This window comes from Lactuca virosa, chromosome 1, assembly GCF_052849685.1.
Source record: "Lactuca virosa cultivar CGN04683 chromosome 1, Lactuca_virosa_CGN04683_v6, whole genome shotgun sequence".
Lineage (NCBI taxonomy): Eukaryota > Viridiplantae > Streptophyta > Magnoliopsida > Asterales > Asteraceae > Lactuca > Lactuca virosa.
The window spans coordinates 50,541,648-50,568,819 of NC_136426.1; the positions used below are offsets into that span (position 1 = coordinate 50,541,648).

Sequence of the window (27,172 nt, forward strand, 5' to 3'; positions counted from 1 at the left end):
TCGTATGCGAAAGTTATGAATTTCTGAAGTTCGGGGCGCGAACCCCAAAGCTGTGTCAGGGTTCACGACGTGAACAGAGGGTTCACGACGTGAACTCAGTGATTTGACCTTTCAGAGCCTGTCAGACGCAACCTGTGATGACGCATGCAGTGACGATCAAGCCCACGACGTGGGAGTACTGTTCACGACGTGAATTTCATGAAAACAGCCCTATAAATAGAGTTCAAGGGGCAGCCGAGTTTGGTTGCTCAATCTCTTCTCTCTCACTCCCGATACTCTCTCTAAGCCCTATTTTAACCCCCCCGAAGCCCCGGTATCATCCCCAGACCCGAAGCGAGTCCCGAAGCCCGAAGATCACGAGAAGAAAAGAGTTTCCAAGCCGAAGCTCTGCCCGCGAGAAGCCCGGTGTGTGAAGATATTCTAGTTTCACCGAAGAATACTACTCTTAGAGCCGTAGTTCTGTCTGATCATCTTCTGATCATGTGAGTGTATAGTCCCTTTTATAAACACGATTTTAATACGAAGTATTTGTTATGAAATACGTGTTATGTGTTTATATATTGTTTGTTTATTTTAAGGTGGGCGTGAAATGAATGTTTTATATAGGTTCTAAATGAGTTAACCTGTATATGTATTTTAGATCTACAAATATGTTGGGTAGAACATGGGTAGATGGAATAGTTGGTGTGTAATGAAAGATGGTATGAGTGAACCTTGGTGACTATGGAGTTAGCGCTTGTTAAGTGAACCTTGGTGACTATGGAGTTAGCGCCTGATAGCTATGGATTCACTACCTGAGAGATAAACGTTGGTAGCTATGGACTTAGTACCTGATAAATAAACTTTGACAGCAATGGACTTCGTGCCAATTCCTTAGGTAAATCCTTAGGAATGAATGAATGAAGGATAGTTGATTCTTAGGGTAAAATCTTAAGAGTAAAGAAGATAATGGGGATGGGTAATTGGGTTGATTGTTTGATGATTAAATATAATAAATATAATATTGTGGGATGAAAACCCTATATGCTCACCAGGTTCCCAAGCCTGACCCACTTAGTTTTCTTTGTATCACAGGTATCAATACGAATACATATTTCACTGAGAGATTAAAGGAGATGTAAATCATTAGTGTAAATAAATGTAAGTTCTGTTTATGCTTATGTGTCTGTATCGGAACATGACATCCCGAGATTTTGTTATATAATGAAAATACATTTCTTTAAGAAATGTTTTGATAAATTCTTATCATATTTTGTTTTGGGAACAAATTCCGCAACACTTTTCTTTAAAAGAATACTCTGATTTTTAAAATAAAGCATAAACAAAATCGGTCTTTTCTGGCCGTGAAATTGGGGATGTCACAGCGACGACATAATATACTACTATTATCTATGCGTAGTGACGGCCTAGTATAATACCTATTATCCGTTTGAATCGAACGTAGCAACAAGACAATATACTACTATTATCCGTGTGTAGTGGCGACCTAATATATTACTTATTATCCGTTTGAAGCGAGCATAGTGATGTCATAATATACAATTATCCGTTTGAATATTTGGTAGAGTAACGGTTAGATATAATGATATTCCTTTGGCCAACACTAAGTACTATGTTACTCTAGAGAAATGACCTAGTATGATCATTATGTATAATACTATTCGGTAGATTTGACCAGCACTAGGTACTATGTTACCCTAGAGAAATGGCTAGAGTAACGACTAAGTACTATGTTACCCTAGTGATTCAATCAACATAACAAATAGGTATAATATTATTATAGAGTTTGGGTAGAGTATCTAATATCATCCTATTGTTTGAGTAGCATAACGACTAGGCGTAATATTATTCCTAAGATTTTGGTAGGGTAACTATCACACCCTAGGACCGCAATTGGTGGTGTAAGGGCTTGAGATTAACCCTAGGACCAGGCATAATATCGTCCTATCGTTTCATGCATTTTATAAAATACTCATATATCACAAATAATAATATTTTGTAAAATTGACAACGTAGTATTATAACATGTATTCCCCCCCCCCCCCCCCCGCGGGTAAAATTTTTAAAAACTTGTAAAAGTGGGGCTGTGAACTCACCCTTGTAGCGTGCTTTACTAGACCCTAGGATCGCGACTGGTGGTGTCGGGGCTCGAGATTAACTGGCATTGAGTGAAAGACTTTTAAATAATAATTATAACAGTAAAAGAAAATGTAGGGAGAAAAGAGAAATCATTCGTAGGAAGTTCATTATGAATGTAGGAGGAAGTGAGGAGGGCTGAGTAGCTCTTTATAGTGCGAAAATGTAGGAAGCGCGTCATGCTTTTTAGGAGGCGCGTCACGCACATGCGATGTGGCTACATCTGTTGCGTGGCATGTGACTACTTTCTGCTGGTCCGCTAACACCCCACCCCCTTCTAGAAGGCGTGCGAGCTGAGCGTGCGCCGAAAATGCTGATTTTAGTAAAATTGCATAACTTCTTTATACAAGCTTCGTTTTCAACGTTCTTTATATCCACACGTAGCTATCGACGAATACTATAACTTTCCTTTAGGTTGTATTGGCTAATTCTGACTTTATTTTTATCCCTTATTTTTATATGTTTATATGATTTTGCAAAAATTATATCTCTCTCGTACGGACTCCGAATTTCGCATTTTTTTCTCAAATCTCTCATCTCGAGGAGTACTACGATTCTCCTCTTGGTGACTTTAGCTAAAAACCAACCATTCTCTTCGTAGCTTTTAACGTCACACATTCCTTGTGCGCGATTGATTTCTGTATCTTATAAAAATTATATCTAATTCATACGGAGTTGGATTTTTACGAAATTTATATTTTTGGGATCAGAAAGACGCTTACTTTCAGAATATGTTATTATTTCCTTGTGCGTACTTGTTTTTATAGATTCCGTTCAATTTGACTGATTTTTCTTAGTTAATTTAATACGAATTTTGTGTTTTTATCATAGATTGATATTACGTATTAGACAAAACTTCAAAAATGGTCCCTGTGGTATGCGTTTTTTTCCGAGGTTTAGTCTAAACCTCAATTTTTTTTGGCTCTGTGGTCCTTTTGAGCTAGTTTCGTTGTGTTTTTGGTCTCTCGGAAAATTGAAAAGACTAAATTGCCCTTCTAATACTTTTGTAGGTTTTTTTTGTATTTAATTTAATGTTTTATTTAATTCAAATATGGGGCCCACCTCTTTCTCTCTCTCTCTCTCTCTCTATATATATATATATATATATATATATATATATATATATATATATATATATATATATATATATATATATATATATATATATATATATATTGTAACATCCCAAAAATCGAGGGTAAAAATTTCTTTTTTATTATAATTAAAACACCATTGTAACTTTATCCAAACATTAAAAAGTATTTCAAATTAAGACAATTATCAGAGTTCATTCCCAAATATCACACATTGCGGAAAACACGAGTGTATGCGCTGCGATCAAATCAGACCCTTTCCTTTCGAAACGGAAGTACCTGAAACCATAAACCACAAACTGTAAGCACAAAACTTAGTTTCCCCAAATACCACATACCACACATACCAATCGAACCATAAATAACATTTATATCAATGAGCCATACTTAGCATACATATACTGTTGGATTAGTGTCTAAGCCCGTAACTATATTTGGTAAGTATTTGACCCGGTTGTGCATGGTCCTTTTGGGTTGCCTTCACCACAGCAACTTGACAGGGTAATTTATGGAGAGAGAGAAGATATTATGATTTATTAATATATTATGAGAATAATATATTAAAGGAACAATCATATTATTTAATTAGTATTAGTCATAAATTAATTGAGAATTAATTTGGTGACTAAAAGAGATTAATTGAATAAAGGGGCTTAAACTGTCAAATGTGTGATAGTTGCATTTTGGGCTGGGAAACCTATTGGATTAAAGGGTGGACGGAATTATGGGTGGGAACCCATCTAGAATTCGTCCAAGGCCTTACTCCAGAAGGTTCCATGGGCTGCTTGGTGATTAAGTTGTCCATTAGGGTTTTGACTGAAACCCTAACTGCTCACAGTATAAGTTGTCCATTAGTTGTCCATTAGGTTCCATGGGCCACTTGTTCTCCTGGAAACCCTAGAGCCGAAAATCATAAGTCCTTACCCTATCTCATATTGCCCTCTTGTCAATTGGTGTTTGTAAGCCATTAGAGGAGTGACACTTGTGACTCTAAGCTCCAAGACAAGAAGAATCAAGCAAACAACAAGAGGTAACCATCTAGATCTGAGTTTCTTATGTCAAATTCGAATTGTATACACTAGATCTAGGATTTGCAAGACTTGGATAAATTGCATGTACAATAGAGAAACCTAGATCCAAGCATTTAGGGTTTGCATGTGCACATAGGAAAGTTCTTATGGCTCAAACCCATCATATACCACAATCAATAAAGGTGCTATGTGGCATCCATAGTCTTGCCATTATGCCACGAGCCGCCTCGTGGTCTTCCTTGCCAGGTCGGGGGCCAAAGCTCTGGGTCTTACAGACAAGTGCCAGGAGCCACCTCTGGGTCTTCCATACAAGCATGACAAAGACAACCAGCATACAATCTACACTACTTAACTAGTTAACTACCAAAGTTCAGACTCTGGTCTTGTATACAGTTTGCCAAGAGCCGCCTCCTGGTATTTCATACAAACTGCCAAGGGTTTCCTCTGGGTCTTCCTATAATACATAAACCAAATGTGTCGGCATTGGTGCCTTCTACCCATAGAACAGTGAGGAGACTCACCTCGAATACAAAAGCTCACTGAAAGAATTCCCTAGCTGCTGCCCTGACGACACCTCCGAACTACCAGATCAAAATAATACCCAATTAGCTATTGGATTCCATTCCAAGGCCCACTAACCATACTTGGGGTAAAATGGCCCTTTTACCCTTGACCCAACAAGAACCAAAATTGAGGCCCAAATCCAATAACCAAAATGCCCAAAACCAAAAGATTCACAAAGGTCCATTAATGGCCAAATTTTCCAATTTGGCCCAACCCCATATGGGCCTTATCATAAGCCCATGATTCCACAACTACAATTCAGATTACCTCAACACTCCTTGGGACAACCATGGACAAAGACCGAAGTCAAAAATTCAAGATCCATAATCCTCAACGACCCAACAAGCCGAGTTAACCAACCAAATCGTCGTGTTTCTCCATCAACTCAGAAACGGGGAAAACCAAAACAACTCGCCGAGTTGACCCACAAACTCGCCGAGTTCGCCCGAGACCTAACAACATAATACATTAAGCTGCCTTCACCGAATCCAAGAACTCCAAAGCTCAGATCTCGACCAAAATGAGATCTAGAAGGGTAAAGTTTCCAACTTTACCCCTATAAATCACCTAAATGGGTCCAAACTCAAAGCCTAGACTTAAAAGAGTGAGAGCTTAACCATTAAGCACCTAATCATCAAATACAAAACCCTAAAATATAGATCTGATCCCCATAAGGCTAGATGGCCACGTAAACTTTCCAACTTTACGCTTCAGTATGACTAGGGAGCTCAAAAGCTCAAAAAAGGCTAAATGAAAGACTTAATGAATGCACGAAGCCCTTAAATCCATAAAGTTGGCACCTTTATGCCAAAAGAGCTCATGAAGACCTTATATATGAAAGAATAATCATTTGGGACGTCCTAATCCCCAACATCCACCCAACCATGGCTAAAAGCATAAAATCTAACCCAAGAAGAGATCTAAGCAACTAATAAGCAAGGTGAGAACTTGATACCTCAAAAACTTGGCAAATGAGACAAAGATTCTGGATCCAAGACTTCTTCTTCAAGCCAAGCAACTCCTAATTCCTTAGCTCCTTCAACATGCACCAAAAATGAACTCTCAAGGCTCTCCCAATGCTCTCACACTCAACAATGGAAGATAAGGCTCGAATTTAGGGTTTCTGGACAGAGGAGGCTGGTAAGGAGGCCAGCCAAAGAACTTAAGGCCTATAAATAGGGTGCAACACCCTAAAATTAGGGTTTCTCAATCAGTGTCCAACTCGTCGAGTTCCCTTCACCAACTCGCCGTGTTGGTTCATAAAAACGCTCGTCCCAAAAGCCTCCGACACGTCGAGTTTCCCACCATCAACTCGTCGTGTTGGTCCCTAGGAAAAGGGATTTATTTCCAAAATTAATCTTCTAGATTCCGGGTGTTATATATATATATATATATATATATATATATATATATATATATATATATATATATATATATATATATATATATATATATATATATATATGCACCAGAAAAAACCCATCTCAAAAATTTGATCTTCAGTTCATCAATTCAATAATCACTTTACAAAATTAACAAAAATAAATGCATAACATGTTCGATTGTAAAGAAAACGAAGAAAAAAAATGAATGAATCGTGACTAACCTAGCAGTACTAGCATTCTGTGGTGGATTCTGAGTCAAATGAATCGTCATCACCGACTCGCAACTCGTACCTTTTGAAGAACGAGTCGCCTGTAGTATGAAAAAGCTCGATGAAACAATTTTATAGAACTTTAAAATGGTAATGCGAATTGTTTTAAATGAAATTTTTTACATTCTGAGGAGTATGTTGGCGAAAAAATCCATTTTCATACACCAGATGTGACACTTTCTTCTGTAATCAATTGTTTTCTTCCATGAGGAGTTTATTCATCGCTGATAGTTTACGATTCATGCATTGAAGGCGTGAAGCTTCTCTCTTCTGTTTCTCTATGCATCTGTAGTACAAAACAAAATAAATGAAAATGAACACGAACATGAACACCATAACCAAGAACACGAACACCATAACCAAAAATCAGGACATGAAAATCTTTGAAGTTGAAGAGGAAAAAGAGATAAAGGTTTGTAGGTTTCGTACTTTGATTCTGAAACCAAACTTTGATCTGTTTAGGCTCAATGTTAGAGAGAATAGGGCATTCGCGAATGGGTTGTTGATGGATGGAACTAGGTTTTCGTTCGCAAAATCTAAAAAAAAAACAAAGAACAACTGATCAAATCAAAACCCACACTAACAACAACAGTGACACATTTTGGTGTGATAAACAAAAAGAATGTTCCTTATTCCTAATTCATGATTCTCGATTCTTCAGTGACTTTAATGATAATAATTTAATACCCTTTTTTCGATATTGAATTAAACATATTCTAAGATTTCGATTCTTCTGATACTTGATTGCTTTCAAACTAACCAATCAAAACCAACAAAACACACATTGATCTGAATTGGTTTTACCTCCTCCAATCGTCCCTAACCTCTTAAACATCTTGAATTGTTTAACTTGAAGCAAAGAAGGAGACAAACAACATGTTAAATGCTAACCTAATATTCGAGATGGGTTTTTTCTGGTGGAGAGAGAGAGAGAGAGAGAGAAAGAGAGTGTGTGGGGGGCCCTATCTTTGAATTTAATAAAACATTAAATTAAATTAAAAAACCTAAAAAAGTATCAGAAGAGCAATTTAGTCTTTTCAGTTTTCCAAGGGACAAAAAATGCAACGAAACTAGCTCAAAATGACCACAGAGCCAAAAAAAAAAATCGATGTTTGGAGTAAACCTTGGAAAAAAAAATACATAACAGGGACCTTTTTTGTAGTTTTGTCTACGTATTAAATCTATTACTTGGTGTTTGTCACTTTCAGCGGTTAACGACCGATGACAATTTTCGCAATTGTTACAATATTTTTGGAGTTGTTGAAGATATTTTTGTGTTGTTACTTGGATCGAAATTGGCTATTTAACGATGTAGATGATGATGTGTTTTGATTAATGATTGATTAATGATTTCAAAATTGTTTGAAAGCAGAATGGGATTTTGAGACTGGTAAATGGTGTTTCGATAGTTTGAATGGAGATTAAGAGGATTCGAAATTGGACATTCTATGATTTGTGGATGGATTGAAATTAAGTAAAGGATTATTTGGATGAACGAATCTTCGTTGTTGAGCAGACTCGAATGTGTGTATAAAACGTTGATGTCGAGATTCATTTCTATATAGTTTCAAAGGAAGAGGAAGATGGATTGTATGATGGGTGAAGAAGATAAATATTGTTTTTTTTTTGAAGAGTCAGATGCCACTTCAACAAAATGTCTAGCTTGACATATCACATAGGCAGTTTATCTGCTGAAAATGTTAAAAATGGCTAAATTGAATAAATTAACCGTTTTTTTACACTTTTCTATTCAATTTTTTTGAGTCTTTTTTCTTAAATTTTCTTAAAATATTAGGATTTTTCTGAATATTTCTCAATTATATATCATTTATGTATACATAATATAGGCAGTAGAGACTATTTCTATAAATATTTGATAATATAAAAAGGATAATTGCTGTAGGGGTTAAACTTGTAATTTTTCTAAGACAACAAAAATTTACAATAAATGAAAGATGGGTAGTTTGTGAATAATGCAGAAGAGTCTAAGGACCGGTATGTAATTTGGATAGTGTTTGAAAATTAAAGAAAAACCCATTGGCCATTTATGTAAATTGGATATTTTTAGCATGGCCTAACATAGTAATAGGCCACGTGAAAAACGACAGCAATTTTTATATATAATATAATATATATACTATATAAATATATAAAAAGGTGCAAAATGAAAATCAAATCTGATCTTGGGGCACACAATATAAGATAAACTAATAAAAATCCTCACACAATTTGCTCACACTAATGGGGTGTAATTAACAACAGCTAATATTCGTAAATTAAGTCTATATATAGGCATACACCCAACCCTGTCCATACACAACCTCTTAAGCAAGAGTTAATTGCTTAGCTTGTACGATTAATTAAGAAATGATGTTTTTGTCATTTGATCTCCCTCTTTTTCCTCTTATTTTAACGCTAATTGTGCTACTGCTATTCATTCCTTATAAAATGTTTTCATCTGCTTCGAAGACCCACAAAAACCAACCACCATCCCCAAGAAAGCTTCCAATCATTGGAAACCTTCATCAACTAGGCTCGAACCCCCACCGTTCTCTTCAGGCCTTAACCCAAGCACAAGGTCCGCTTGTGCTCATTCAACTTGGCAGTGTACCCGTGCTTGTAGCCTCCACAGCTGAAGCAGCCCGGGAAATCTTAAAAACCCATGATGTAATCTTCGCCAACAGACCCAAATTAAGTATTCCTGACACGCTTACTTATGGATCTAAGAACATAGCATTTTCTCCTTATGGAGAGTATTGGAGGCAGGTGAGGAGCATTGCAGTGCTTGCGCTTCTAAGCAGTAGAAGAGTTCAGTCATTTAAACGAGTGAGAGAAGAGGAGACTCGTCTTTTGATTGACAAGATTGGAGAAAATTGTGGTTCTTTAGTTGATTTAGGCGATTTGCTAAATTCGCTTACAAACAATATAGTTTGCAGGGTTGCCCTGGGGAGGACATATCATGGGATGAAGTTCAATGACTTGTTGGCAAGGTTTGCATATCTGCTTGGTGCCTTTTCCGTTGGAAATTATATTGGATGGCTGTCGTGGGTGGATCGACTGAGTGGTCTAGAGGCAAGAACAAAAAAAGTCGCTGAAGAATTTGATGAGTTTCTAGAGGTTGTTCTTGAAGAACATATAAATAAGAAAAGAACAGTGGAAGAAGGCGATATAGCTGGTGAAAACTATGAAAGCCAGGATTACGTTGACATCTTACTGGATGCTCAAAGAGAAAATACTACCAACTTTACCCTTGACAGAGATGTCATTAAAGCAACTATCATTGTAAGATTGTTCAGCCTCTCTCTTTAGATAGTCATGGAAAGATTAAAACTAGCTAGCATTAATGCTCCACACATACATTATACTAATATGTTTTAGGATCAATATTCATGGTTAAATATTTTTTTTTTGTATATCTTGTAGGACGTATTTGCTGCTGGAACTGATACTACATTCGCAGCCATAGAGTGGGCAATCAGCGAGCTAATAAGACATCCGAAAGTAATGAAAAAGTTGCAGAAAGAGGTCACTGAAATAGCGCAAGGAAAATCTATGATCACTGAGGAAGATTTGGAAAAAATGCATTACTTACATGCTGTCCTCAAAGAGACTCTCCGGTTGCATACTCCACTCCCGCTACTCATTTCTCGAAAATCAACAGAATATGTCAAATTAATGGGGTATGACATTCCAGCAGGTACTCAAGTGATTATTAATGCTTGGGCAATAGGAAGAGATCCTTCACTCTGGGAGGATGCTGAGCAGTTTAAGCCAGAGAGGTTTCTGAATAGTTCTATTGACTATAAAGGGATGCACTTTGAGTTCCTTCCATTTGGTGCTGGACGCAGAGGGTGTCCTGGTATTCAGTTTGCAATAGCTATTAACGAGCTTGTTTTAGCAAATCTTGTGTACAAATATGATTTGGCATTGCCAGATGATGTGAGAGGGGAGGAACTGGACATGAGCGAGTACACTGGCCTTACACTCCATAGAAAGTTCCCTTTACTTGTTGTGCCCAATCCTCACTTCTAGTAGATGCCAAATGTAATCGGTGGCAAACCACCGGTGTCCAATTTAAATTAGATGATAATATAACTCGATCGATCTTTACTTGGGTGGGATCGCAATAATATCATCATGTAACTATAATATTAATTTTAGGGGCAATTGTCATAAAAGCCCCATAAATTTTCATAAAATTATCGGTCGTACCTTTTGGTGTTTTTAGGTTTATTAAAGCCTAAGATTTTGTGTAATGGGTTCACTTATTGCATTTATGGTTTTACCTATTTTTGCAGTAACCTTCACCTGAGTTGGCAAGCTGAATTTTTTATGAGTAGTTACTTTCCTTTTTTTTTTTATGCCTTTTTTTTTTCTGATTTAATTCCTCTTTCCTAAAATTCCCAATATCTTGAGCTATTTCCATGGCGTCTCCTGCAAATCCTCTTCTTGTAAACCCTGCTGCATAGAAAAAACAAAGATTCAGTCATTTTAGTACCTGAAGCCAGTGAGGAACATTGTTGCAATACCCAGTTGCTAAACGAACTGAGTCGATTTCTAGAATGTCTCAATTGATGATCACGACTGAACTCCGGTGGAATCCTTTGATTCCAGTGACAAATTTGATGTCCCCTAAATCAGAATGAGATGAAGCCAACAAGTTACAAGACCTACCAATAGCAATGTCTAGTCGCGAGGGTCGTGATTCCGATTCCAGACACCATCGTTCTCGGTTCGATTGAGAACCTAGGTAACAATATCATAGTATTTTGTATCTATTGCACTTTCGTTATCAGTGTCATCTAAGTACAAGAACTAGATGCTTTGATTGATATTCTTTACTGTTAGACACCGTATCTAAACTTTCATGAATCCGATTTGTGTTGATTTGATTATTGTGACCAATTCTTTCCTCTTAAGCTATGAGACATCTTAAGCTATGAGACATGTTTCTAATCGTTTTCGGTTGAATCATTATAATTTTGTGGAGAATCGCAATGTGATTCGGATGCTTAATTTGTTGGTATGGGGTTAAGTAATTTTTGGATGTTTCCGATCATTGATACAGTAGGTAAATTTGCCGTACAGGCACCATGTACCGCATACCGCGGTATGAGGTAAACACCCTACCGAGGTGCCAAAAAAATGCGATAAGGGTTTGTTCGTGTATAGGTTTGCCGCAGGAAAAATGGGGAAGGAGCCGTTTCTAGCTGTTGCCAACGGCTAGAAATTGGTATTATTATTATTATTATTATTATTTTCAAAAAACACTATAAATACAATATTTTCTATTACATTTTTCACGCACAAACCACCTTCTACACAACTTTTAAAACCTTTGCATTTCAAAAATGAATCCAAAAAGCCCTCGATTTACCGCTCGTAGCAAATCGCGTGCAAATGTCCGTCTGGTTGAGTCGTCGGTTTACCGACCACAAATGGATCTGTCTTCAATTTCGCACCGCCTCCAACTCCTACCCCAACAATTTATCTATCAAAAAATACCACAACAATATTATACGATGCAACCACTTAGCCCAACCACGTTTCAAAAAATTCCCCCCCTCCTCCTGGAATACGGTCAGTCATCACAGAAAGACGAATTTGTCAGGGAAACTCAACCGGATCCTGAACTGTAACGCCCTGTTCTGAATCGTTTCCTATTTTGGGGTGGTGACCAAAGATTGGTTATTATCAGGCTTAGGACCTTTGATGAAATGAGATCTGGACCTATTTGAATGTGGGTGATGAAAATTTAGATGATCCGGGGGTTCAGTTTGTGTTTTGGAGCCAATGAGTATTTTGGTAAAGTGTCAGCTCAGACTTTTATGGAAATTGGATTTTTGTTCGAGAAATCTTGAGGCGATTATCAGATGATAAAAGTGTGGAGCTTCTTGTTACCTTTTCATAGATACAAGGATCGTCGAAATCGGATTTATAATGAAGAAGTTATGGTCTTCTGATGAAGTAAATAAAGTTGCTAATAGTTTGGAAATTTATAATTCAAATTTTGAGACTCGTTTGGAGGAGAAAAAAGATCAAGAGAGGAAAAGCAACGAGCTCGAGAGGAGAAACAAAGAAGTTGGGATATAAATTTTTTAACAAAACCTTTCGATCACCTCTACGGAGATGAGCTCGATATGGTTTTGAAGGCTAGAACAGACATCATTAAAAAATATTACAAGTAGTAATCGTTTTTTTTGGATTGTAATTGTTTTTATGTTTTTTTGTCGTTTTTAGGATTGTAATCGTTTGTATGTATTTTTTTTCGTTTTTAGGAATGTAATCGTTTCAATTAAATTAATGAACTTTTTGTAGTTAATTGCATTTTATTCAACTAAAAAATGAAAAAAAACGAAATGTTTTTTAATTAATTACAATTTTGTTCAATTAAAAAAACAAAAGTGTGGTAAAGTGAGGTATGACACCCCACAGTTTTGTGGGATGTGATAAAAAATAACGTGACACTTGAAAAGTGTGGTGAGTGTGATATAACACCTACCAGCCTTAATGCTTGATGTTTTGGCATAACCAATCTTACATCCAAAATTACAATGCAGTCCCGTAGATGTATTTTTTTTTTCATTCATTTTAACCCTCAAAACTATTAACCTTGATTAGAAGTTAACAATATTTCGCACATAATTACCAAAACACCATATGATCTTGCGAGATTTTGATGATAAATAAAATTAAATCAGCACCTTTTATTTTTTTCAATCTTACGCTAAAGATTTGTCATCGCAGTCATCGCCAATTTTTGAGTCCTAACCCGATCGTTAATCTCTCTCTCTCTCTCTCTCTCTCTCTCTCTCTATATATATATATATATATATATATATATATATATATATATATATATATATATATATATATATATATATATAACAACATTTATGTGTAACTAAAAATGTAACATTATATTGCGTGCAATATTAATAAAATGAATCACAAATTTTATAATAGGGTATAACAAGATCATAAGAAGCACAAAGTGATATTTTAACCAATCATGTATCATCAAGACTTCAAAAGAAGGGCTTTTAGCACTGTAGCACAAGAATGTTTGGCCAACTTGCACATTTAGTCACTCATGTTTTTTGTGTGCTCAAATGGTCATTAACGCTAGTAAATACTGGATAATTAAGGGAGTGGGAGAAAATGTATCCGGTTTACAGGTCACTGCTAACGTGTTTTGGCTTATGTGGACTACCATTTGATCATGTCATTGTATATGGTGGAAACCTTCCTTAAATGGAACCCTCCTTCGAACTAAAGAGGAAACATTCCTACCCCAAATTAGGTCACCCCGATACCCTCTACTCAATAGATATAACCAAAGCAATATCTGCATCCTCTGGTCGATCGATCAACCTCCTGCGTGTCGAAAACCATCGCGATGATGAAGCGTGTCCACCTTGTGACTGTAAAGACGGAATAGGCATCGAAAGGGTAGTTTGGATGGACGACAACATTGCTCGAAGGTTTTGGAACTGCAAAAACGCCTTGGTGAGTATTCCTTCTATATACTTACACCCTATTAGGTATCTTGAGCTGAAAATGTACACCTTTTCCTTAATCGTAACCCTAATTGTCGTCTTCCCTTTTAATCAGTTAGTTGAAGGTCCAAAATGTAAGTTTTTTCTGTGGAAAGACGATGCAATGGAGGAGGGGTACTACAAAAAGAAGCTTCGTAAGTTGAGGTTTGAGGTGCGCGAAAAGGAAGACTTCTGTGATGTTTCGAAGGCTCAAAAGAAGGTGACACAGCTGCAGTAAGCTATGGAAGCAAAGAATGAAGTTTTTGAGAGACATTTGATGGAGTTCATGAAGAAAAACATTGTGATGAAGACTTACCTTGGAATTGCTAAGTGTGTGATCTTTGTTTTGTTCATCTTAGTCATTGGGATTTGGTTGAAGTGTCCTTGAAGTGTGCCTGATCAAACAAGGTATTTGGTTGATGGTATAAAATTCCAACCAGTTTTTTGGATAGTGCATGGGTAGATGACCAAGAAAGTAGAAAGTTGTTTTGTTTTTGGATGAATTGGCTGAGGGTTAGATCCCGGTTGTTATATGTGGGCAGGTTTTTGGATGAATGTTGGTTTCATCAGGGTGTGTATTTGGAATGTATGGTAGATATAATTGTTGGAAATTTGGGAACAATTGTATTGGGATAGCAGTAGCTGGGTAATATTGTATGAACTTTTGTAAATTTAATGAATGGTATGAAAGATCCAAGTTGTTATATACCTTTTTGTACTTAATGATATGCATGTTCTCCTATTAAAATTGAATTGTGGGAACCACATTGTCGAGCATATGGACAATACTTGGTCCATTTTAAAGTGAATTGATTTCTATGCAGGGGTCCATTTTGTGCAAAAAGAAGGACATATTGACCACACTTGGTATATAAGGAAAATCCGTGTCGATTTAAAATTGGCCATATATGAACATTTATGTCCTTGCCATGCAGTTTAACCACACAAGTCCTTGCCATGCATGCAATTTACAAATAACACAAAAAATAACTCAAAATAATAACCAACTTACTTAATAAACATTCCACATCACATAAACCAACATAGTTTCATACAAACAACCATAATTCACACCATGGACCCTTCACATCACATCCAATTTAAAGTACAACAAACAACATAATTTCATACTACATACCAAGTTTATATGACATAAACCAACATTTTAGCTTAATCTAGAGTAAGAGCTTTAGATATTGAACTCCCAGATGCATCTTCACCACCAACTCTCTTGCCCAGCTTTAGCTTGATAAACCTTTCAGATTTCTTCCTTCCGATTTTCTTCAAAAGGGTTGCAATTGGTCTTTCCATAACCTCCTGTTGTTGCACATGAACCTCAATAGGTTCTCCATTTCCTGATTCATCAAACTCCAAAGTAGTGAGTTCCACCTCATCATAGTCTTGTTGCACATGCATCTCAGTAACATTGACATTGTCTCCACCCTCATTGACTGCTTGTCCACCCTCACTGACTGCTTTATCTCCCTCATTCACTACATCACCTTCATTGACTTCAACACCACCCTAATTGACCCATATGAAACAATATTAGGAAAAAAAATCGTAAAGAGTTAACCATCTAAATAATGCTAATTTACCTGTTTTGCAAGAGTACAAACTCTTTTGTTGTGTCCTTCAATCTTACAAAGACTACCTTTTTGTTTATTTCCAACCTTGGATAGCCTCACCTGCTCCTTACCATTTTCTTGTGTTTGGTTACTCTTATTTTATTTGTTACTTGACTGGTTTTCTGTTGCATCCCTTTTCCATTTAGTTTCAGGTCTCCGAGGCATAGTTCTACGAACAGGAGGTAAAGGTGGGGTGTACTTAATTGCAGGCTGTAAGTTACTTCCATTCATAGGTGCTAACCTAAACTTGTATGCCTTCATGTAAGTGATGCTACTAAATATTTTGTCAACATATGACTCTACATCCCTATTCATATAACTTATGGCTGCAATAGAATGGACACAACCCATTCCATTAAGTTGCCATAGCCTGCACAAGCAAGTTCTCCTTTCAAGATCCACCTTATAAGCATCTCTAGTTCCTCTTACTTAAAACTGATTTAATCCACTAGGTAACACCTGGTAATGTCTTTGGGATTTCTTAATCTCATTCACTAATTCTCTAATTGTTGGATAAATTTGGTTGCTCCATCCTTGACCCTTGGCTTTCATGTTGACCAGCGTCTCCATAATATACATCCTCAACTCCTCCAACATGGTGATAATTTGCTTCTTCCTAGCATCAACTATCATTACATTAAAAAAAACATCACAACATCTTCCTGGTTCGAAGTAGGCTCTTGACCGTGTCGACTTCGGGTCTTTGTCCATCAGATACTGATGAGCATTTGGGTCCACCACTTCTTTAATGCATCAAAGCAAACATAGAACTTATGAAAGTATTTCTTCCCATCTGGCATATGATTTACATCAAGCTTCACAATGCTACCTGGATTTGATCTCCAAATATCTTCTACATATGACCACAACTTAGCATAATATTCAACTAGGGTACCATCTATTAGTTGGAGTGCATATTTCTTAGCTCTCTTGCATTAACCAACACTTACATGAATACCAAACTTCTGTGGCACAACTGTTCTAAGCTTTCTAACACTCATCTTTTTTCTAAGTAAGAACTCTCTTGTATAATGACTCCCTATCCAAGCATAAGTGACCATGAACCCTAACTTTTAGTTCCTTGCACATTTGTGATCTGGCTTTAAAGACTTAATTTGGAAGCTTGATTCATCACCCATCCAAGATGCCCACAACCTGAATTTTCATTCACCCTTGCAACACTTAACCAACAGTTTTTTCCTATCAGTTTTCTCAAAGCAAAGTTGGTAACCATTGGCGACATCATAGTAGCATACATAGATTTTAATTGAGTTGGATCTTTGAATCTCATACCAAGTATTGGGTATTGTTTTTTCCATGGAGTTAACTCATTAAAAATTGAGTTGTTGAGTTACATTTGCCTCCTCTTCACCCCCATCAGCATTATCACCTATGTTGTTATCATTTCCTTCTTCCTCTTCACCACATAATTTAGACAGAAACTCATCACCCTTTGTTTTATTCATAATGACCACATCATCATTAAAGTCCACTTCCACATCTCTAAGGTTATCAATTTCATCTTCATTTTTACCACCATTAATGCATGAATCATCACCATCTTCTTCATCTTCTATCTCAGAGCCAAACCAGTCCTCTATTCCTTGACCATCATGGTCCACATATAGGGAAATTAAACTATTGGCTCCATAAGCATAAAAAATGAAACTAGCATAATCTCCATCATTACGAATAGCAGTTATCCCAGATAATGAGGGCGTAATTACCTGGTATTACTAACATTAAGGACCAATTAAGCACAAAAAAAACATGAGTGACTAAATGTGCAAATTGGTCAAATATTGTTGTGCTACAGTGCTAAAAACCCTTAAAAGAAGGCAACATGATATGTTTACCTAATAGTGTATGTCTATATTTTTAAAAAGTAAGTATAATTAAAAATTTTAGAGGCAATTACTAATCTAGACAAATTTCTTAATGACTTCTCACTCTTTAGCAAAAATTTAGGACCTAACCAAAAATAGTCATCAAAACCATAGGTATTTAAAATGGTCTGTTGTTTTGCCAATTTACCTACGGTTTCGACTTTAATACATAAGGATTTTTTTTTTCAAAATTCAATATGAAACTGTAGACCTTAAAATGGTCTACTGTATCCCAAATAGTAGATCTAAAAAGGTCTACTATTTCGTCAAAATAAATATGGTTTTGGGTATTTTTTTTAGGTATTTGACTATATATATATATATATATATATATATATATATATATATATATATATATATATATATATATATATATATAAGAAGTGAAGCTTTGGAACAGTAAACCTGTTCGTCTTTTAACATATTTGGTCCAGATATTTCCTCTATATCACAATTGGTCCAGCTCTTTATTAATATTACAATTTCGTCCTTCCTGGTCAGTCTCAGAGCCTAGGCAAACCAGCTCTTTTTTGGCTGGCTGGTTTGGAGCCGATGGGTCAGCGGCTGGTTGATGGTGGTTGATTTGTTTCTTTGGCTGCTCAATGGCACTGTCATCGGCTTGATTTATACGTGTTATTTCCTCAGTGAACCCACCGCCTATACACAATGTCCTTTGATACGTCTTTATCTCTTCCTCTTCCCCACCTGCGTTTCTCACTCCTCTTTTCTATCCAATGCTTCTGTCATGGTTTCTAGAAACACCGATTCCATATTAAATCCACTCTTCCATTGCTTCTTCCGATCAGAATTCTTCTTCTTCACCCCCCTTACCGACTTAAAGTTTTTACCACCGGTTTCTGGCTCACGTTCTTATATGTATGTGTTTTTTCTCCCACGCGATCTTTCACCCTTTCTTCTTGGAGCCTTGGATATTGTAATCCCGTTCTTCCGCTTCTCTACTCTGTCGGACGCATATTCTTCAGGTGTTTATTTGTTGATTTATGTTTATTTTTTTTCCGTTCTTTACTTCGATTTGGGGTTGTCGCACTGTTTTTTTGGGTCTTCTGTGTCAATCGGCGTATTTGTGTTGAGCCCTGTTAATTTCAATTTCTAGGCCAATGGCAGGCAACATCGACACCCTCGATTTGACGTTTTTGGCGAATTGCACATAAACTTGCAACCTTTCCTTCGAAAACATCCACATCGTTAGGATCATCTCCGACTTTCCCAGAAGCTGGTGGTCATTTACCTGTCAAACAAGCTGCCAAGGCCGCTGATCTTGCCCTAACCGGTGACACTATTGGCTGGGTTCACGACATATCGGTCATGACAAAATCTCTTCTGAATCAATATCCTTCCGATTCTCATGAGGTTAGTCAACACACCTCCAACAGTTCAAATCTTCAACAAATCGTGTTTGGAGATATATGGATTTTGTTTCCTCATTGATAAACAATTTTTTTTCACTTAACAGTTGTGCTTGATTGGCAGCAGCTTGGATATGAATTTTCCAATAACATGTGGCTCAGCACATCATCTGGTAGTTTTTCTAAACATATATACTTTCTCCATAACCTTATTTGTTTTCATTCTTTATCTAGATTGATATTCTATAATAACTAAATGTCTCAATTTTTAGGTTATTCTTTTATGTTTTACTTGATTCCATATGCGAATTCACACCGTAGTGTTTGGATGATGGAATACTATACAAGTAATATTTCAGATTGAAATGAAATATATATGTTTTCCTTTCTTATTAGTTGTGGATGTAAGTATTCTAATTACTATAAAATCCATTTGTCTAAATTCTCACAGAATATTATGCATTGCAGGCCTGCAAGATTTGCTCATGAGAAAGGTGCTAATATCATCCTTATTCAGGTATGATTATTCGATGAAATTCATAATAAATATGATTTCTTGATTGTTTCTTTATGAACTTATTTTAGCAACTGTGTTCATGGTTGCTTTTGTTAAACTATTAGAGGGCTATTAGTTTTTGTCAAGCACAAAGGGGTAATTAACTTCAGCGAGCAAAACCTTATAAAATCATTCACTCAATGGAGAAAAAAGGAGAATATATGTCTCGATAGCTCTGTTATATGCTGGAGGTTTGATACATACCCCTGCACAAGCAATCGCAGTTACTTTGGTGACACTTTTTTTAAAGAACTTATCATATCAATACTAAAAAACTTAATTTCACATAACTAACGTACCATTATCTGCTTTCCACATATTTGCTTTTGTTTTTGTTATATCTTAAACTTTGATTTTAACATTAAGGGATATAACTGCTTTTTAATATTCTTTTGCTTTATGTATTGGACTTTCATCTACTCAAATTATCAAATAATTAGACTTCTTAGATTTGTTATACCAGGTTTAATCAAAATTTTTAAACTAAAATTAACATAGACATTACTTTTTTTATGCTACCTTTTGAATCCATTTATTTTCTAATACTCCAATCATTACAATTTTTTGGGAGCAAGGTTGGGAGCATGAAATCGTAAAGAAATCAATTTGCAAATGTTTTAGATTAAATGTTGAAGTTATTTTCTAATATTTTATATTAAATTTTGTGCACTTAGATGGTTTGTTGTGGGTAAAGTTGAAGGACAGACAAATGGAAGAATGGAAAGTGTATGTTTCATTTTGCATGATTACATGAATTACTATTGAAATAATATATAAATGACATAACTGTCAAGGTGCAGAAACCCTCAAAATAAATTTGTTTATGACCCTTTTATTAAAGGGCATTTTAGTCTTTATAAGGCTATAAAAGAATCTAACGATTTAACAAGGAAATAAAACAAAAAGGCTTTTAATTGCTATCTTCATTTATGGTAATTATTCTGCAGGGGTATTTTCGGCACATGCATAATTGGGAGGCATGTATGCCACTTTTCTATAAACTTATTCAGTTTCCAAAGTGATTTGCATCGTTTAATCAGGATGGAAGGGATTGAAAAAGCCACCAAAAGCCATGAACGAAGCTTAAAAACAATTATCTTTGCTTTTGTTAAAATATGTCTCCATACTTTGCTATATATTTTCTTTAAAAATGTATTTGAATGTATTACATATAGTAACCACCGACAACATAGGCACAAAAACGTTTGCCTAACCTAAATTAACTTCCGACCCGCTGCGAAGCGAGGGTTACCCTCTAGTTATTATTATTATTATTTTTAAATTGGGACTCTCATGTAATATGTATTTAAGTACAATTTTTAGTGTATCAAAAACCTATCAGTTTAAGTCCGAATTGTATGTATTTTTTCTTGATTATGTTGTTTGTACGTATATCTTCTTCCCAAAATATCGGGGTTTGAAATCTGATATCGTTAACGCATTGCTATTACCCTCCAAAGTAGGCTTTGTGATGTTAAAAACGACAAAAAAAACATAGTGTCATAAAAACGATATCAAATTTCAAACCCGGATATTTTGGGACAAGAAATAGGTACAAACAACATAATCAAGAAAAATAACATGCAATTCGGACTTATAACGATATTTTTCTGATAGGCTAAAAATGAGACTTTATGCTATTTTTTGTCGTTGTTAACAACATGAAGCCTACTTTGAAGGGTAATAACAATACATTAACGATATTAGATTTCAGACCCATATATTTTAGGAAGAAGATATACGTATGTAATCAAGAAAAAATATATGCAATTCGGACTTAAAACGATAGGTTTTTGATACGCTCAAAATGGTACTTAAATACATATTACATAAGAGTTTCACAATTTAAAAAAAATAGTAGTCAAATACCCAAAACCGGAGATTTTTGACGAAACAGTAGACCATTTTAGATCTACTATTTGGGATACAGTAGATCATTTAGAGGAAACAGTAGATCATTTTAAGGTCTACAGTTTCGTATTGTATTTTCAAAAAAATTCTTTATGTAGTAAAGTCGAAACCGTAGGTAAAGGGGCGAAACAGTAGACCATTTTAAATACCTACGGTTTTGATGGCTATTTTGGACTAAGTCCTAAATTTTGGCTAAAAAGTGAGTAGTCATTAATAAATTTGGTTGGATTAGTAATTGCCTAATATTTTTATTTACACATTAGTTATACAAATATACTTAATTATTGCATGAGTTAATTATGAGATTCATCAAAGGGTACAATACAACAAAGTTTCTAACATGTACCTAAGAGCATATATATAAAAAAATATTAAATATAGGGAATATTATTGGACAACTTTTTTTTAGTTACTTATCTAATTGTTCAAATTATATCTTCATAAGTCCGTTAACCCTGATTGTTTGGTTGACTTGTTTAAAATGGAAAGAATGTCTGAAATATACCTACTAATTTTCTCATATCCATAATTTTTTCCCTATATGTTAGATGTTTAAATAAAGTGTTAAAATTACATTTAAAAAACTCGTGCACTAAGCCCCATGAGCTTATTAAACTTCGAGTCGTAAAGTTTGTTCTTGAAAAGGGGTAGCAATCTTGTGAATATTGTTTGTTTAAGTCGGTAAAGTCTATGCACATTCTAGATGTGTCATCTCTCTTTCAGATCGTTACTTACTTTGCGACCCAGTTTGGGAACAACAAATCTCAAAGTATACATGATGCTACTAGTTTGTCGACTTTTGTATTTATTACTCTATATTGTTCCCCAAACTGACATTTTTTCTTTTCTAGTGTTGGTCTGTGTGTTGCTTTTCATTGGGCATATGTTATGCAATTTCCCTTGGAATTCATGTCATACCGTTCAATGTCCAGGAAAGTCATGTTGGAGAAAGGAAAAATTTATGGATGTTTACTTTTAAGTTTGTTGGCAATCTTTTTCTGATTTAGACTTTTTGGTATGGGACATTATCGTTGGCTATCGTTTCTTTTATGGGTTCGTCCGTTCTTTTGCTTTTGTCTCTTTTGACGATATCATTGGTCTCTAGAATTCGACTTACTTGAGGTTTTGCTGATGGTATGCTACTAAAGGTTCCTATCCATGAAATTTTATGGAACTTGAGTATTCCATGGATTGTTGATGTTATAGCTTGGACAATGCGTTGGTCTTTATTTTGAGTCATCGAATGTCAGTTCTTTCTTTCTATACTTGTACTCGTATGTTGTTTGTTGGTGATTTATAACATTAATATTTTTCCCTTCATTACTGATAACATTGTCATATGATTATGATAGAGGGAAATTACAAGGTTTTCAATAAAAAGCATAAAGGCTACAAAGAATAAAGCAGATATAAATACTAGCTAGATAAAACCCTAATGGGCTAAAGACTAAAGGGCCCATAAACATGTGGGCTAATAATATATAGGCTAACATCCCCCCTCAAACTCACAATGCCACATCAATAAGCATTGAGAGTTTGTCACACAAGAACCGAAACCGAGAAGCCGATAGAGTCTTCGTAAAAATATCCGCAAGCTGCAAGGTTGATGAAACAAACGGAAGTGATATGGTCCCGAGCTATAGGTGATGACGGGTAAAATGACAATCAATCTCAATGTGCTTCGTCCGCTCATGGAAAACATAATTCTTCGCAATTTGTATCGCACTTTTGTTATCACAATGCAGGGGAGTAGATGAAGAAATGTGAACTCCCATATCCGCAAGCAGCCACCGTAACCACATAATCTCACATGTAGTCACAACCATAGCACGATATTCAGCCTCTGTGGAAGATCTAGAGACAACGTCCTGTTGCTTTCTCTTTCATGAGGTGAGAGACTCTCCAAGAAATACGCAAAATTCGGTGGTGGATTTACGATCATGACGATCGCCATCCCAATCAGCATCATTATAGGCACGTAACTCAAGAGAAGACGTCGAGGGAAACAAGAGGGTCTGAAACTGAGTGCCACAAAGATATCTCAGAATACGGAGTACAACTACCCAATGAACAACATGAGCAATATCTGGACGAGTAACTGTGAGATAAACCAAACTTCCCACAACAGTGCGATAAAGATTCAGATCAAACAAGGGAAAACCATCAGTAGGAGAGTACCGTGCATTGGTTTCAAGAGGAGTATCAACAGTTCGATTGTCAGAGAGGTCCGCCCGTGTAACAAGTCAGATATATATTTAGTTTGAGAAAGAAGATACCCTTTCTTAGACTGATCTACCTCAATAACCAAGAAATAATGCAACAAGTCCAAATCCTTCATAGCAAATCGATGAGTTAGATCATGCTTCAAATAGTCAATACCACCATGGTCATCACTAGTAATAATCATGTCATCAACATATAAGGACAAAAGAATCTGTCCTGCACTCGAGCATCTAATAAAAAAAGCCAAATCATGATTACTCTGGACAAATCCAAGAGAGGTAATCATTGTGGATAATTTCTCAAACCAAGCACGAGGGGCTTGCTTGAGACCATGCAAAGCTTTGCGAAGCCGCCAAACCTCAGTCGGCTGGTGCTGAATTCCTGGGCAAGGAGTCATATAAACCTCTTCATGGAGGTCACCATTCAAAAATGCATTCTTGACATCCATTTGAAAGATATTCCACTATCGAACGGATGAAACTGCAATCATAGTATGGACTATCGTCATCTTTGCAACTGGGAAAATGTCTCCTCATAGTCAAAACCGTACTGTTGGGAATACCCTTTTGCTACAAATCTAGCCTTGTACCGCTCAACAAACCCATCGGCTTTTTTTTTATCTTGTACACCCAACGACAACCTATCGTATGTTTCCCAGGAGGAAGGGAAACCAAATCACATGTATGTATCCGATGAAGAGCATGAAGTTCCTTAACCATAACATTCTGCCAAAGAGGATCTAAACAACTTCTCTATACGATTCAGGTTCAAGCAGATGATGGATGCTCGCTATAAATGAAGCAAATGGTCTTGAGTATGTAGAGTAAGCAAAATCTGGAAGCTTGGTGGACTTGACAGGACGAGTAGATCTCCTGAGGGGTGGTGGTGGAGGTGTATCTTCAATTTCAATAGTCGAAGGAGCAGACTTAGGAACAGAGGGACTCGAGGAACTCTCTGAAGAAGTGGGTGTATCACGAGTTGAAGGATCATGTGGCATAGATGGTTCTCCGCCTCTATCTCTTTATCAAAAGGATCAATATGCAGAAGACCTGACTTCGTTACATTGTGGGCTGTAGCACGAATCGAGTAGAAAGGAATATGTTCCAAAAAAGTGACATGTCGGGAAACATATAACTTCTAACTCACAGAATCATAGCAACGGTATCCTTTCTGTCCAACACCATACCCCAAAAATACACAAATAGAAGATTTCGGCCCCAACTTGTGCCTCTCAACATGAAGACGAAGAAAAAAAACAAGCACATCCAAAAACTCGTAAGGAAGAGTAGTGTGGTAGGTGACCATATAGCTTCTCAAATGGAGAAATTCCTGAATTCAATGAAGTAGGTATACGATTAATCACATAAACAACAGTTAGGACTGCTTCTGCTCAAAAGGCACTAGGGACCTATGCAGACAGGAGCAATGAGCGGGCTGTCTCAACAATATGACGATGTTTTCGTTCTGCCACACTGTTTTTTAGAGAAGTGTCAGTACACGATGAATGATGTATGGTATCATTAGAAGCAGGTAACTGAGTAAAATCATTAGAGGTATATTCACCCCCTAAGGCACACTTGAAGCACTTAATCACAGTCGATTGTTGAGTTTTGACAAGAGCTCTAAAATTGCTTTAAATGCTAATGAAATCAGATCTGCGTTTCATAAGATAAACCCATGTATATTGAGTATAATCATCTATAAAAGATACATAATAGGTTGACCCACCCTTTGTGGGTACTGGTGCAGGACCCCACATATCAGAATGAATAATATCAAAAGGAGCAGTAGAACAAGACATACTTTTATTGAAAGGTAAAGCAGAGAATTTTGCCAGTTTACAACCACTACAATCAGAAATATCACAAGTGTTCAAATGACCCAAAACACCACTAGATGCTAGAAAACTCAAACGTGATACAGACACATGTCCCAAACGGGATTGCTAAAGTTAAAACTCAGATGACAAAGGGCTCAAACGAAAAGAAGACAAATAAATGCTGGAGGCAACAACAACAGATACTTTGAGAACCTCCAAGACATACAGGTCCCCATCCTATGGCCGATCCCAATCACCTTATGGGGTGTGTTGATCCTGTATAACACAGACAAAATCAGAAAAGAACACCCAGTTACCATACTTACAGAACTGACTGACTGAGGCAAGATTCAAAGTAAGTTTGGGAATGTAATAAACATCATGGAGAGTGATATGAGAAATAGAGACACGCCCAACACCCTCAACTAGCATGGATGTATCACTAGGAAGCATAACAGAAATAGATGATACATGTGACAAAGAAGTAAATGATGACAAATGAGGAGTCATGTGATGGGTTGCACCATAATATATAATCCACAAAGATGAGGGAATACCTGATGTACCAGATGAAGTAGGTCCAGAATGAGACATAGATGTAGACATGGCAGTGGGATTAAAGGCCAAGTACTGTCTGAAACTTTCAAAAACCTTGGGATCCAATGCAGATGGTGGCATGTTTCCAAAAGATTCAGTGTCAACTGGTGGTGTAGCAACAACAACAAACTATGGAGGACGAGGTGTCCATGGAGGAGTACTCGAGGAACTTGGCTGAAACTTCTGTTGACCAGACCTATTTTGTTGTCCCGACTGAGGCTGACCAGATTTACCCTTGTTTACTAACAATGGACACTGATCTTTCCAATGATTTTTCTGTTTGCATAATGCAAACTCATCATAAGCAACCCTTGAAGTTTGTCAAGACTGATTACAGAAAACAACAAGCACAACAAGAATGGAAGTAGGAATGGAGGTTGCTTTAAACCCTTTATCCGCATGAGACTTGATACGAGTCTCTTCAGCAATCAACTCATGAACAACAGAATCCACTGAGGGAAGGGGAGAGTGATGAAGAATCATTCCATGTAGGCCTTCATAATCAGAATGCAAGGCCATCAAGAACTGGACCAAACGTTGTTCTTCCGTCCTAGCAATGTAAGGCTCAAAATCTTTTACTTCTTTCGATTCAGTAAGAGCCAATTGATCCCACAAATCAGACATAACAACATAGAAATCTTGAATGCTCTGGTCATTTTGTTGAAGGGCACGAATATCATATTCTAACTGATACTGTTTAGCAAAGTTGGATTGAGTATACAGTCTCTCCAAGTGATTCCAAACTTCCTTTGATGTGTCATATTTAGCCAACTGCATACCAATAGACTGAGTAACATAATTATTAATCCAAGTAATGACCTTGGAGTTATCAGTCTCCCAAACATCAACCAACAAATTGAAATTCTTAGCTTGAGGCACTGAGGGTTTGGCTTTAGTCCCAGTAAAATAGCCCCACATATTCTTCCCACAAGGAAGTTCTTCATAACATAACTCCAATATGTATAATTCTTTCCATCTAGACGAGTACTGATTGACTGAAGGGAATCATCCTTTCCAGTCATGTTGGCAATGAATAAATAACCACAATAATAGTATAGCAATCTGAGAATAAGAGGAGTAACAAACCAACGAAAGCAATCAATCGAACAACAAGAAATGGAACAGCAACAACGACTTAATAGCAACATCAAACGAATACCATCAAGCA

At 36.4% G+C, this 27,172-nt stretch overlaps 2 protein-coding genes across 2 annotated transcripts; one reads left to right on the plus strand and one right to left on the minus strand.

The window, feature by feature from the left end:
• Positions 1 to 8,785: 8,785 nt before the first annotated feature.
• Positions 8,786 to 11,471, plus strand: LOC145126685 (cytochrome P450 Tp4149-like). The gene is made up of 2 exons (XM_079062012.1): positions 8,786 to 9,761; positions 9,903 to 11,471. Exons 1-2 carry the CDS (start codon positions 8,847 to 8,849, stop codon positions 10,509 to 10,511), a joined length of 1,524 nt encoding a protein of 507 aa, XP_078918138.1. The 5' UTR covers positions 8,786 to 8,846; the 3' UTR covers positions 10,512 to 11,471.
• Positions 11,472 to 26,325: 14,854 nt separating this feature from the next.
• On the minus strand, positions 26,326 to 26,922 carry LOC145113794 (uncharacterized). Its single transcript, XM_079049848.1, has one exon. The coding sequence runs from the start codon at positions 26,920 to 26,922 to the stop codon at positions 26,326 to 26,328; it is 597 nt and encodes a 198-aa protein (XP_078905974.1).
• Positions 26,923 to 27,172: the final 250 nt, after the last annotated feature.